The following is a 15241-nucleotide window of genomic DNA, read 5'->3' on the forward strand; positions in this document are numbered from 1 at the left end:
GGTCCTCTGTCCATTTTTTAATCAGATAGATTTGAAGTGGGTGGTTTTTTTTTTTTCTTTTTAAGTTTATTTATCTTGAAAGAGAGCAAGGAAGAGCGCACACAAGCAGGAGAGGCAGGGTGAGAGGGAGAGAGAGAGAATCCCAAGCAGGCTCTGCACTGTCAGCACAGAGCCTGATGTGGGGCTCGATCCCATGAACTGTGAGATCACAACCTGAGCGAAAAATCAAGAGTTAGACACTTAACCGACTGAGCCACCCAGCCACCCCTCTTTTGGTGAGATTTTTAAATATATTTTGGATATTAAACCCTTATCACATATATCATTTGCAGATATATTCCCCTATTCAGTAGGTTGCCTTTTTGTTTTGCTGATGATTTTTTTTTCTATGCAAAAGCTTTTTATTTTGAGGTAATCCCAATAGTTGTCTTTGGCTTTTCTTTGCCAGAGGAGACAAATCTAGACAAATATTGCTAACAGTACATGTCAAAGATTAATACTTATGCTTTCAGGTCTCACATTTAGGTCTTTAATCCTTGTTGAGCTGATTTTTGTGTATGAGGTAAGAAAGTCCAGTTTTCCCAACACCGTTTGTTGAGAAGACTGCCTTTTCCTGTATATTCTTGTCTCTTTTTTTGTCATAGATTGCATAAGAATGGGTTTATTTTGGACCTCTCTATTCTGTTCCATTCACCTGTATGTCTATTTTTGGGCCAGTATACCTTACTGTTTCAATTACAATAGCTTTGTAATATGTCATCTTGGAATCTGGAATTGTGTTACCTCCAGCTTTGCTCTTTCTCAAGACTGCTTTGGCTATTTGGGGGAAGTTGGTTTTTTGTTTTTTTTTTTTTTTTTTTTTTTGGTTTGGTTTGGTTCCATACAATTCTAGGGTTATTCTAGTTCTATGAAAAATACTGTTGGTATTTTGATAGGGGTTTATTGAATCTGCAGGTTGCTATGGGTAGTAGAGATATTTTAACAATATTCTTCCAGTCCATAAGCCTGGTATGTCTATTTCTTAGTGTCATCTTCAATTTCTTCCATCAAGAGTATAGGTTTTTCACCTCCTTGGCTAAGTTTATTTCTAGATATTTTATTTTTTTTTGGTTTAACTGAATATAAAATTGTTTTCTTTCTGCTACTTGGTTATTAGTGTATAGAAATGCAACAGACTTTGTATCCTGCAGCTTTACTGAAATCATTTATTATTTCAAATAGGTTTTTCTGGTGGGCTCTTTAGAGTTTTCTACATAGTATCATGTCATCTGCAAATAATGAGTTTTACTCATTCATTACCAATTCAAATGCCTTTGATTTCTTTTTCTTGTCAACTATTAGGACTAGGAGGACTTCCAGGACTATGTTGACTAAGTCTTGTTCCTGATCTTAGAGGAAAAGCTCTCAATTTTTCATCACCAACTAAGATATTAGCTGTGGATTTTCCATACATGGCCTTTACTATGTTGAGGTATGTTCCCCCTCAACCCACTTTACTGGGAGTGTTCATGAATGGATGTTGAATTTTGTCCAATTTTTTTTTCCTGTATCTACTAAAATAAAGATTTTTATTGTTCTCTGTTAATGTGGTCTATCACATTAATTAATTTGCAACTACTGAACCAGCCTGCATCCCCAGAATAAATCTCACTTGATTGTGGTGAATGATCCTTTCAATACGTTGTTGAATATAATTTGCTAATATTTTGTTGAGAACTTTCAGATTTTGTTCATCAAAAGGTATGAGCCTACAGTATCTTCACCTGGTTTTGATAATATAATGTATTCAGAAGCTCTCCTTCCTATTCTATTTTTTGGAACAGTTTGAGGAGAACAAGTATGAACTCTTCCTTAAATGTTTGGTAGAATTCACCTGTAAATCCATCTGGTCCTGGACTTCTGAGTTTTTGCATTACCAATTCAATGCCATTAGTAGTATTTGGTCTGTTCACATTTTCTAGCTCTTCCTGATAGAGTTTTGGAAGATTCTGTTTCTAGGAATGTATTCCATTTCTTCTTGGTTGTCCAATTTGTTGGCATGTAATTTTCTGTTGTAGTCTCTCATAGTCCTTTCTGTGATGTCAGCTGTTACTTCTCATTTCCTCCTTTACTTACTTGTGTCCTTTTTCTTGAGGAATCTAAAGGTGTTTATATTTCATTTATTTTTTTGAAGAGCCAGTTCTTGTTTCATTGATCTTTTCTATTTTTTTAGTGTCCATTTAATTTATTTCTGCTCTGCTCCTTCCTCCTTCTAACTTCGGGCTTTGTTCTCCTTTTTTCTAGGCCATTTAGATGTAAGGCTCTTTGAAATTTTTGTTTCTTGAGGTAGGCCTGCATTGCTGTGAATTTCCTTCTTATAACTTTTCCTCCTTTTCACTCTGTCCCCCAAATTTGGACCATTGTGTAATTTCATTTTCATTTGTCTCCACGTACAAAAACATCTTTATTGTCAATTCTTTATTTTTCCAATGACTTTTTAAGACCCTTAAAGTAGAGCTTTTAAAGTAGTACTTTATTTCCCATAATGAAATTTTAGGAGAATCTTAACATGTACAAGTTAAAGGGTCTTGTTGAACTAGATGGATAGTGCCAAGTCTTTGATTACTGAGCCTGTCTCCCATACTCAATTTCTGTTGTCATGTTTAAGATACATGACCTTCTGAATAATCTAGACACTTCTAGAAACATATCCAAATAACAGTCTAAAATTCCATCATGGCTACGAATGGGTTTTCTTTTCTAAAATTTTTTCTTAGCCTTGATCAAAGTTCACAAAGGACTAGTTTAATTTTTGCTTTTCTGAATTTCTCTTACAAGCATACTGTACTACTGCACTTCATATTCTCAGTTTGACTGCTTAGGTTTACTTTAGTCTTTTATTTTCATTCTCTGATCATATGGCCTGTCAGTTAGTGAGTAACAGACAAGGCACTCTAAGTGATTTACCTCCATGAATCCCACATGTTCTTACAACAGCCGTGTAGCCCACTTCTACACATGCAAATGAAGGCACGGTGATGGTAGCACCTTTGCTCAGCTTAAAAAGCCAGTAAGGAATACAAGTGATTTATGAATTTAATGCTCATAATGCAGCCACATCAGAGACACCACACTACAGTGCCTTTAAATTCTTTTATGCTCCTTAAGAAATGTCTGCTATAGTTAAAGGAATAACAACAACAAAAATCTAACATTATCTTGGAAGAATACAGAAAACTGCTTTCTCTATTTCATTTAATACTTACTTCTCAAATTTTGTTATTAGTTTCTTATTTCTACTATCTCTTTAAAGGTTATTACCTAGCCCTTTGTTTTCCACACTTGTCCTTGTTTTAGGTAGGCAAACACCCTACTTATGCTGTTACTTTCTATCATCTGTTTTAGCTTTTTAGTAGAATAGTCTATTCAAATTTGTTTTTATCTTACTTTCATCATTTTATGTTCTCTGGGCTATACTGTCTTACCACTCTGAATGTGGTTAGTCCCACCCCAAATTTTTGTTCATTAGCACTGGGAAGTTCTTCGTTCTTTTCCCATCCTTTTTAAACTAGCAGGTTAGAGGTAAAAAATCTTACTTCTATACTATTAGTTTTTCTTGCTTTGTTATGAAATTCTCTAAATGTCAAGCATTAAAGGATACCTACTATAAATCTCCTTCCACTTTCCCCTCAGTTGGTAAGAGTTCTGGCATGCTTTTAGCTCTAATAATCTATTGAGGAATAGCCTGGATTTTGAAGTTTGGGAATAGAATTGTTTTCTTTACCTCTATGGATTCTGTGAACTTTTCTCTATCTCTTAGCATTTGATGTTGTAGATGAGGAAGGAGATCAACTAGTTTCTTTTCCTCTTGGTAGCTATCCAATCTGAATTCTCTCTCCTGTTCAAATGGTTGATTTCCTTCTTTAGGATTCAGAAATTCCTAGATTTGGGTTCTTTAAATAGTTGTTTCACCCTTAATGGACTCTTTCAGTCAGAGAAATTTCTATTTCTCTGATTACTGGATCCCATTTTTTTTTTTTTTTTTCAACGTTTATTTATTTTTGGGACAGAGAGAGACAGAGCATGAACGGGGGAGGGGTAGAGAGAGAGGGAGACACAGAATCGGAAACAGGCTCCAGGCTCCGAGCCATCAGCCCAGAGCCCGACCCGGGGCTCGAACTCCCGGACCGCGAGATCGTGACCTGGCTGAAGTCGGACGCTTAACCGACTGCGCCACCCAGGCGCCCCTGGATCCCATTTTTTATATAGATCATTTCTCCTAAAGTATTACAAACATTCAACTTTCCAGAGCAATTCTCCATGTTTCAGTTTTTCCATAATTTCCGTTTCTTTGTCATTCTGAGATAAATCTCAATTTGGTTTCCCAAATCATTAACTAGGATCTTCAGTAACATGGGCTCTACTGGTGAATATATGAAGTTTTAAAAGTGTAGCTTTTTTTAAGAACTCTTCTCCAAATGCTCTCTGGTCCATACGCTTGCTTATTTTACACACATGACTCTTCTCTAGAATTTTTTCAAGGGCACTAATTAGCATTTAAGAATTCTTCCGTTTTTCTTTAATTAACTAGTTCACTGAGGAGAAGGCATTCTGTAAACCCAACTGGGCCCTTTAAGGCTATTAAAAGTTACCCATTTTCTATGGACTTTCAGACACCTATTCATATTTGTTAACAAAGGCTTAGGCAGGTAGCTTACAGGGAATTTTCCTTATATGGGCTGATCCCTCTTGGCAGGGACACCCATATGGGCAAATGGACTCACACAATTCTGTGGCTTACTTTTGGCCTGGGCATTCAGAGCAGGCAGAGATAGGCTGATGGCCAAACTTCCCTCAGGGTGTGTGGGCGGGACAAGTCCCACCTGATGGAGGGAGTAGGCAGTGAGGTGGGAGCAGATGCTGAGTTAGGCATTTATTTCTTTCTTCCATGCTTGCTCTGACAGGGCTGCTATCCTTCTCCTTTCTCTGGAAATAAAACCTCAGCAGACCCCTCACTGGGCCCAACCACCTTTCCCAGACACTTTCTGTGGCCAGAGACCGAGTGGCCCCAGAACCAAAGGTTTCTAGTTAGTTAGCTGCTGCCTCATGGCCTGAAATTGTTCCAAGGCTTTGCTGGGAAACTGCTTCCAGAGAGCTCCTTTTTTGGTTTTGTTGGGCTGAAGCTGATTAACTATTAGTTGTTTTTCTGATAGTCCCATCTACATTGTCCAGAAACACCTCCAGTTTATTCCACCGACGTGACCCTTCCCTGCAGTTATACATTGCCCTCTCAGTTTTAATATGGTCACTAAAGTGGCATTTGGGGGAAAATGAAATCAATATGTGGATTCTAACCATCACCCTGAATTGAAAGCCTCTATAAAAGTGGTTATTCAAAAGCAACCCCAAATCTCTTTCAACTGGGCAAAGGAGCTAGTGTTAGCACTTTGTTTTCGAGGAATCTCCACCAGTGCAGTACCAAAATCTACAGCCTAAGCTTAGGTTTAAAAGGAAAAGAGAATAGAGTGGAGGGAGAAGCATCTTATTCTAAATGGTGAAAATTCAAAATAAGGTCAGATTTAAAATATTATATGTAAACGAGCCATAGATAATCCATAGATACCTAGACTGATCACTGCCCTCAAACACATTCTTACCTTTGATAGTGGAATGAGAAAATCCAGTTTGTATGAAAGGATCACTCTTGTAAGCAGCACCACAAACACCACATATGCAGAGTTCTCAAAGTCTGTTAACTGAACCTACACAAGCAGGAACCCAGAAAAGTTATGGACCAACCACATAAACATGCTCTTCCCTACAGGCCCCTCCTCAGATCATGTCATTCCCAAGCCAGCTCCGACTTCCCCCACCCAGGGCTTGAAGCCCTCTGCCCACAATCTCTTCTCAGAAATCAATCCACCTTAGCTTTTAGACCTGCTTTTATCAAGCACAAAATTGATTTGAATGTCCTTCCAAGAACCTTTGAGAAGAGCATCAGAAGGGTGATGGGCAGAGGACGGGTATATGTAAGTCACTTCCTGCCCAAGTGTATCTTACCTCCATGGGTCGGAATTCTACTCTCCATCCAATGTCAGAGTTTGGAGGAGGCGGCTTAAATCTCATTGTCTGCCAATTTGTGGACTGAATGTTCTATATAAAATCAAACAAATGGAAAATAAAACCAATTTTCCATATGTCCAGTAAAATATTAAGATGGTTTGGTCTTTATTAAGGGATGATTGATTATTCACTGTTAATACCAAGTACTCTTTAATTTACAAATACAAAAAGGTACCATTTGAGATTTTCTTGGTGTGTGACCTGTTAGGTAAACAAACATTTAACAAAAGTTGGGTGATATGCTGGCAGCACAGAAATAACTGAAGCCATCTTTTCATGTGTCATGTTTGAATTTTTCACGTTTATGCAAGCAAGAGAAAATATTGAAAAAAATGCAGAACCAGAGATATAACCAGTCAGAATCCTAAAATAGGGTACTTTAAACCAATTTAAAATTTCTTAATTCTTTACTGCACTAGATAATGAAAGGCATAGGACATTTCTCCTATTACTAGCTGTACACAGGTACAGAAAATGACCTCCATCTTGGTTAGTGAAGTGAAATGCATTTAAAACAGAGGAGATGGGGCGCCTGGATGGCTCAGTCAGTTAAGCGTCTGACTTCGGCTCAGGTCATGATCTCGTGGTTCAATAGTTCAAGCCCCACGTCAGGCTCTGTGCTGACAGCTCAGATCCTAGAGCCTACTTCAGATTCTGTGTGTGTGTGTGTGTGTGTGTGTGTGTGTGTGTGTGTCTCTCTCTGCCCCTCACCTGCTCACACTCTGTCTCTCTCCCAAAAACAAACAAACATTAAAAAAAAAATTAGAGGAGATACCTCAAAATGGTCTGATTCATTGGCATCATCCAAGTGTATTTTCTCTTCAAATAGAGTCAGTGGGTCTCTGATGAAGAGATGAGCGACATGCTGAGCCAGGAGATGATCAATGCCTGTCAAGAGATTACACAGGACTCCCATCAAAGCTGTAGGCTCCACCGTGTCTATGTCCAGTCAGGAGACAGGACAGCTCAGCAGGTGTGAAGAGAGGGCACTGAGAAGCTTAGGAAGTGGCTGGTTAGTTCGGTCTCTGTATGTCACCCACGGTTTTGTTCTACAGACCCTGAGCACACGCCAGAGTTTTATTTGCTACTTACACAATGCCTGGTTGGGGCACTGGTGTGGACCTAGATACAGACCTCCAAAGTAAGTTCCTTTGCTAAAAGCCAAGAAGATCTCAGAATTAGAAACTTGAAACTTTAGGAACAGGCAGCCAAATAAGACAAGTTATAGACTTCACACCAGGAACAGAAACCAGGGGTCGGCAAAGAGTTGTAAAGAATTTTGAAGAACTAAAGGTGTACAATCAAATCTGGAGAACACGAGTGGCTACTCACCTTCCTGCAGCAGCTGTTCGTAGATTTCTTTATCAATTGTCAAGTCGATGTCATTGTATTTCTCCCCACACTCAGATAAATAACTGTCTATTGAATCATATCGGGATTTACTGATCCTATAGCTATTGTTCTTCAGTGGCTAAAATTGAAAAAAATATAAATGAATGCCATAGAAAATAAGCTCTGGAAATAAACTAATGCCCCAAATAGTTCTACTAAAATGATTTTTTATATATAACAGTTACATACAAATGTCCAACCTTAAGATCCTCAAATAAGTTAATCCTGAGAAGTTATTAGGGAAAATTATGTTTTTAACAATTTTGGAAGTAATTTAAGTAGCTGTTCTGATAGGATTTAAATATACTTTTTTTTCTTTTAATTCTTCCTAAGCTAAGAAAATAAATGCAAAGTTTAGAAGCAAACCTATTAATGTAAAACGAAGCTATTAAGATCATTTCTCCTTTACAGTTTCTCTCTCCTTCGGCAACCTGCTGAACAATGTACGAACGCTTACAGCAAGATGAGAGCAGTGGTATTGCAGTCCTGGTGGAGAACATCCAGGGTGCTCGAGAGGGCTTTACAAATCGTGCCCCGGTCCCAGTTCTGGAGATACTGGTGTATTAGATCGAAAATGGGCCTGGGGGACTAGTTTTAATCATGTCCATAGGTGGTTCTGATGCACACTCCAGCTTGGGAGAGGTGAACAGTCATATAAAACAAGAGGCACTAACCTACCCTTATTAGGTAAACCTAACCCCTTTCAATGCGGCAAAATAATCTTTGACAACAGATTCCACAGCAGAAATCTTCATATACAAAATATTCATGTAGCACCAAAAAGCCTTCTGGTAGTAGCAGCCCATCAGCACGGACTTCCAAAATATAGAAAAATAGCACTACTAGTTTTAGAAGAGGATGAAACAAATACAAATTTCATCAACAAGTGATGAAACCTCCTCACCCAAACCAAATCGTTTCCCACGTATTCACCCAACACAAACACTAGGACATCAAAGACAGGTTGATAACCTGTCAATTTCTTCCCATATGTGACTAACCCACTCAAGACAAAAAAAAAAAAAAGGGAGACTTTCAAAATGGCAAATAGTTACAATAACCCCATTTTACCTGCTTGATTTAAAAGGCTATTAAGGAAAATCACTCCCACCTCCAGTCCTCTCTCCTCCCGAGTTCTATCATCTACAGATGCAGAAATCACTCCCCAGCGACAATCAATGTCTGACACATAGCCTCGGTAAAAAGGAGACGCAGCACTCAAAGCCATCTAAAAACAAACAAGAGTCAGCACCTGCAGGTTCAAAGTGTCACATACAAGGTGAGAAAAGCACCATGCAGTTATCTCTGGTCTAGAACAATCAGTTTATGCAACCCCTATGGAGTTATACTCCATCTGTCTGTACCTGCCTTCTCACAGTCAAAGACACCAGAAGAGACTCAAGTTCTTGGATTTGATGCATTTTAATTTTTTTAAAATGTTTTTATTTACTTTTGAGACAGAGACAGAGCATGAGCAGGGGAGGGGCAGAGAGAGAGAGAGGGAGACACAGAATCCGAAGCAGGCTCCAGGCTCTGAACTGTCAGCACAGACCCTGACGCGGGGCTCAAACTCACGGACCGTGAGACCATGACCTGAGCCGAAGTCGGAAGCCTAACCGACTGAGCCACCCAGGCGCTCCGGATTTGATGCATTTTAAATCATCCCCTCTCTCATATGAGAATGTGAAGGATGGGAGGGGGAAATGGCTGCAATCAAACTTAACACTTTAACCCTCAAATGTCTTACTAGCAACAGTAAACTCTTACAGCTTAGAGTCTTAGTCCATTAGCTCTGAATGTGTATTATTTATGTCAGTTCATTTCTGAATGAAGTCTTACGTGAACTTCAATAGCACATGGTCAGCAAATTCTGCACAAGCACCCTCTAGACAAAGAAGCGTTTAAAGTAAGATGTCATTTCTACTTACGACAATTGGACAGATGGTGGCCAGCTGATCATAAAGGTATCTGGCCTCAGATATGCTGCAGGCTTGGAACGTTACCTGTTTAAGAATTGTAAGTTATTAACAACAAATCATGAACATCCTTCCCAAAGATTACTCTGACAAGGAAGATGGCTGGAAAAGGGACCACGGTTACTCCATTGCTAATAACATTTAATACAGAATGTTTTTAAAAAGTTGTCATGGTTGAATTTTGCCAAAATATGGTATTTCACCATGTTCACAACTAATATAAACAACCATTTCCTAAGTTAAGTAAGATTGAAATGTCAGGAAAAAAAAGTAAGACACTCGAGAAATAATGAGTTCAGCAAGGCATTTCCTCTTGTGCTGGCTCATTTCCCTCTATAGCTTTCCATTCACTTCAGTTATAGCTGAAGGGTTATATAAATTTGGGTACAAAAGCGTGGGTTTCAAAGTTCCCTGGCAGCAGTATAAAGTATAGCTTGGAACAGGACATAACTAGAGGAAGAGAGAGTTAGTTAAAATACTGCAACTAACCCGGAAGAACCAAGCACGGCTGGTGCAAGGGGCACACCCAAGTCCAAGCAGCCCCTGGGGGCCGGTGGGGTACAGATAACAAAAGTGTGACTTGAGTTTTGGCTTGGGTGTTCCTACAACAGACAGTGAGCAGAGGCACCAAGACACGATGGGCGTAAAAGGCCAGGAGCAGATAAAGAAGCCCTTTAAAGAGGTGGGGTCTCCAGGGCTGATGCCCAGAAGAAAAGTCTGGGGGTGGAGAAATAGGGAGAAGGCTCAGGTCACGTTCTGAAGATGGACAGGGAGCCCACGTAAGAGGGGCAAGCAGAACACTTAAGAGTAAGGCAGAGAAAAAACATCACATGACTGATTAGCACAAATCTAAAAACAATTACCCGAAAGAAACCAAAAAGGTTCTGCCTGCCTTGGGGTGAGGAGCAGTGGAAGGAAGGGACTGGGAACACAAATCATGACTGTGTTAGCACATCCGTATAAACTGCCAACTGGGAACAGCTTTCATGTCCTCTGTTATTTAACAATGAAAATTTTGAATTTCGTGTTGGTACAGGAGGTGATTTATGAGCTTAATCCTTGAGGAAGCAGCTGAGCGAATATGTTTATTGTTATAATCCCAACCAGGTATTTCCCATAGTTCTAGCCAGGTCTCAGAGGAACTTCTGTTCGAGACTCACAGCCTACCTGCAGAATTCTATTCACGTCAGGGTGGTAACTAATTACAGAAAATAATTATTTAGACAACTTGCTGTAATTTCTGTTAATGATTCAATGCTGTATTTTAATTCAAATGTACTAGCAATTAATCAGTCACTACAAACTAATTCATCATAGACATCAAGGAATAAGCTTATCAAAGGTTAAAATAAAGATTAAGAGGGACTGGTAATTAGGTCACTCTTAACCAAAACAAGGGCAGTTTCTGCAATGTGGTGAGAACTCAGGAATCACCTTGTGCAAGGGAAGTATAAAATGGCAAGTGAGAAAACAGAAGACAGTAAGCTGAGTATTTAGACCCTTCCGAGCTGGGAATCCCCACGAAAATGTGAGTTCTCTGAGGGCAGGGATGGGCCTTGCTGTTCTCTATTCCAAATGTGAAGTAAAGTGACACTTACCTGGTGCTTAATAAGCATTTGTTAAATGAATTCGTGTATCTTGAAGGAAAGAGGGTGCCAAAGAGGAGACTACGGGGGAGTAAAGAAGTTTTATTTTCATAAAATGGTGAGATACTTAAAAAATAGGGACTCTAGAGGCCACATTCAGATGGACGGAGATTAAAAATACCTCAATGTTCCCCAAGTGTTTTGACTGCTGAATTCTCTGAATATGCATCCCTTAGTTTGTTTAGATCCTTTTTTGTTACTCTTGAGGTATAGTAGTGTGTGTCTGTTATTTCTATCTTTAAATAGATACAATGTAAGTGTTTTCTCTCCAGTTTTTTGACTGGCTTCTCTTAGACAGCCTGGCATATACTAGGCAACTCATAGGGAAATCTAGGGGTAAAGTATCCTTAAGAAAATTAGCACCTGGAACTCAATAGTTAAGTCACAACAGTGAAGTGACTTAGTTATTCTAAATCTATTTAGTAACTGGCTTCAGTACTCTAGAGCTATCTTCAAATCAAACAGGACTATGGTTAATGGCTTCAGTGGGGAAAGGAAAACAAAGAATTCTTATGCCTCAAAGTATGAATATTCAGGTTTGGCTTCTGGTGTCCTTTTAAAGTATCATATAGGAGGAGAAGAAATGTCACTAGGAAACAGAGGGGAAAAAAAGAGAAAGTATGAAAAACAGATGTTGGAAACCTGAATCTCTAAAATTTATCTAGAACCCAGTTTTGAAGCCACCTGATTTTCTTAGAGGGGGAAAACCTAGCACAATGTACACCAACTTACTAAGCGATTCCTGAAAAACTCCCCAAGAGTCAAGAATCTGAGCGTGGTTAAATGATTTTTTTGTTTTGTACAATTAAGTCTTCATTAACCTTTAAAAATTACTTTAAAACTTTTTCTGCTTTACTTTGCTAAGTTGTTTCTACTTTTCCACATGAGAGATACAAAACAGGGTTTTCTGTGGGGAGGTATGGAATTCATCTTATTTCCCATACACCATACATGACCTGTGGTAACGACTTTTTAAGTGGAGTATTCAAAGTACGGTCTTGGACATGCCATCGAGAAAAAAGAAACCTTAATCCTAAATCCACAACAAAGCTTAAATTGGACGGAAAAGTGCATCTCCAGGCAATAAAATGTTACTACCCACCATTAGAGCACATTTACTTGTATAGTAGTACAAGGGAAAGACCATCCTGGTGGAATGAAGTGATTGTGCTATCCCTGGCAAGGCTCCTTGGTTTCATATTAAACCAAGAAAAGGCAATCAGTACTCCCATTGCACTGACACAACTTTATTTATTTATTTATTTATTTTATTATTATTTTTTTTCAACGTTCTTTTATTTATTTTTGGGACAGTGAGAGACAGAGCATGAACGGGGGAGGGGCAGAGAGAGAGGGAGACACAGAATCAGAAACAGGCTCTAGGCTCCGAGCCATCAGCCCAGAGCCTGACGCGGGGCTCGAACTCACGCACCTCGAGATCGTGACCTGGCTGAAGTCGGACGCTTAACCGACTGCACCACCCAGGCGCCCCTGACAACTTTAAAGCCATGCACTAAACCCTAGATCTTAATGGTGCTCTTAAAAAACAAACAAACAAACAAAAAACTGGTAATTAAGACAGGAAAGCAGGTATACAGGCCAAAGTCAAAAGCTCCCTTTATGAAATGTGACCATTTGTAAAGAAACCTACTGGCCTATATTTGTTTGGAAGACACACTTTATACTACCTATGTAAGCCAGGAAAATCAGAAAAAAAAAATTATGGTCATGTAGACACATTTAGCATAGAACAATGGGACTCTGGCATTCAATTTTCATTATCCCTAGTTGTAAAAATAAGCACATCGGAGCTATATGTGCAAGAAGGTGCATGGCTATGCTGCAGCTGTTCAAGATGATGGGAATTCTGTGCTTTTGGCCTCTGGGTGCTAAGCAGGCAGAGTGGAGGCCCAGTGACCTCAGAAGGGGGCCGGGCTTTGCACCCTTCCAGGCCTCTAAGGACACCATTTCTAATCTTCAAGTAATTAGAACTGGATACAATCTCCTTAGACAGTAACAAGTAGCCTCTATTTTTATTTGAAAATTTCAATTTGTGCAACTCCTAACTCCTGTTCTAACATGATTTTAAGCAAACGAAGGGTTATTAAAACCAGCACTTCTGTTGACAAAAACAATGAAGTAAATACTAGCTTAGAGTCAGACCCAGAAGGGGCCTTAATATAAATCTTCCTGTTAACGGATAAGAATACCAAGACCAAAAGAAGTGAATGGAGCTCCCCAAATACCTGAGGAGTAACAACTGAGACCCTAGTGCAGGCCCACATGCTGCCTGATAGGTTCTGTGCCCTCCCGCCCAGGTCCTTGGGCACAATGCCTGTGCCAAGGGCATCCACCATCTCATTAGATCCACAGAAAGTTCTAATCAAGTAAACACAGAAAGGCTACCCTACCCCGTGTGACTTAGCCCGGGGCAAGACACACACAGGTGGCTAAATAGTTCTTTTTATGCCACTAGATGGCCTTGCCTGAATATGAAAATTTCAAGTCCAGACAGTCCTTCCCTTGGATCACAAAATCACTGGAGTGCATCCAGAGTTCATTTTCACAAACAGATCTGAATGATGTTACAAGCTCTAAGCCAGACCATCCATCACTAGAAAAGATTAGAGACTCATCATGGAATACTTCACACTGTAAATTAATTAACAATTAATTATATTTGCAGTAAACTGGAGATTCTGTCAATTCTCCATCAAGATAGCTACTAATGAATTTACTAAAATCACTAGTTTTCAGAAAGGCACACTTGGCTTTCAGTTCAACTTGATTAAAACGTTAACTTTTTAAAATGCACATTTATTAAAAAAAAAAAAAAAAAAAGAAGTTAGTAAACAGAAAGGGACAAAGGCACACTGCCTCTCTGTATACTTGAAGCCATACCTGAAGACAGCAATTACCCATCCCAAATCCCATGGCATCCATGTAAATATGATCAGGCTTGGAAGCCCTTGCTGCCTCCTCATCCTCAGGAAATGTTTCCATAAATGGAGATGGTGTATTCTTGTCCTTAAATACTGTATTGTTAAATTAAAAATAAAAAAAGGGAAATGGGTGAGATTCCAGGATGAAACAACAATTCCACAGCTGTCTCTTTCCCACGCTATCGCCTCACTCTGGACTTACTTGGTACATTGATGACAACCTTTTCTCCTCTCCTGTGTCGGATATTTCTTGTTAGGGTACTAAAACAGACAATCAAACGTCAAGAATCGGTTACCTAAGAACATCATGTACAAGAATTTGATCCTATACAAATAAACAGAACGAAACCCTCCCTCAAAGTAATTCTCTGAGGCAATCCTACTGAATATTTATGTGGATCAAGATACTCGAAGGGAATGTTCTGTAAGAAGGCTCTGCGGTCACACCACTTTTTCCCCCTCTTGCTCAAGAATGCCATTCTCCTCCCTGTTCAACCCTGGGTTCCCAGTTCCCTGTAACTTACCAGATCAAATTCAAGTGTCTGGGGTATGCCATGGTCTGGTCTCACTGTATGTTACCGTTCCCTGTGTTAACTACAAAGACGCCAAACTTGAGTACTCACTTTCCCTAGGCATCTCTGGAGCCCCAATACCTTGGTACTGCCCTACCCAAACTGCAACATTAATACTTCTCCTCTAGACCCAGAGTGTCTAATCCAGAAGCCACCGGGCCCACTGTGGCTACTGTGCACTTGAAATGTGGCTAGTCCTAATTAAAATATGGTGTAAAGATAATATACACACCGAATTTGGAAGACTTACTACAAAAATAAAGAGGTCTTATCAATAACTTTAAAATATTGGTTACATGTTGAAATAATTTTGGATAATTAAAGAAAAAATAAAGTCCATCTTTTTTACTTTTTTCACGTGGCTATTAGAAAATTTAAAATTATATCTGGGGCTGTCAGTATGATTCTAGCAGACAGTGGTGATATAGCCTCAGCATGCAGGCCACCTCTTTCACGTGCCTGCTGTGTCCCCTCAGTCAGAAGCATCCTCTTTTCTCCAAGGAGGGTCTCTGGTGCATCTACCTTTTGTCATCCAGCATCATCTACCTTTTCTTGCAGCCGAGTATCTCTATTTTCCCCTTGGCACAATATAACACTTGAAATTGGGAATT

General features: G+C 39.4%; 1 protein-coding gene across 3 annotated transcripts in view; it reads right to left on the reverse strand.

Moving 5' to 3' along the window:
• GCLC (glutamate-cysteine ligase catalytic subunit) overlaps nucleotides 1–15241 on the reverse strand; it is a 50703-nt gene that overhangs the window by 5115 nt on the left and 30347 nt on the right. For 2 of the 3 annotated variants that reach the window (XM_047858322.1, XM_047858324.1), the window contains exons 5-12: nucleotides 14261–14319; nucleotides 14018–14151; nucleotides 9423–9497; nucleotides 8606–8722; nucleotides 7435–7573; nucleotides 6878–6990; nucleotides 6040–6132; nucleotides 5637–5741 (exon numbers count right to left, since the gene is read on the reverse strand). In XM_047858322.1, coding sequence (XP_047714278.1) covers nucleotides 5637–5741; nucleotides 6040–6132; nucleotides 6878–6990; nucleotides 7435–7573; nucleotides 8606–8722; nucleotides 9423–9497; nucleotides 14018–14151; nucleotides 14261–14319 — 835 coding nt within the window. The remainder of the gene's footprint in view (nucleotides 1–5636; nucleotides 5742–6039; nucleotides 6133–6877; nucleotides 6991–7434; nucleotides 7574–8605; nucleotides 8723–9422; nucleotides 9498–14017; nucleotides 14152–14260; nucleotides 14320–15241) is intronic. The other variant, XM_047858323.1, reaches the window with a different exon arrangement.

This window comes from Prionailurus viverrinus, chromosome B2 (genome assembly GCF_022837055.1).
Source record: "Prionailurus viverrinus isolate Anna chromosome B2, UM_Priviv_1.0, whole genome shotgun sequence".
Classification (NCBI taxonomy): domain Eukaryota; kingdom Metazoa; phylum Chordata; class Mammalia; order Carnivora; family Felidae; genus Prionailurus; species Prionailurus viverrinus.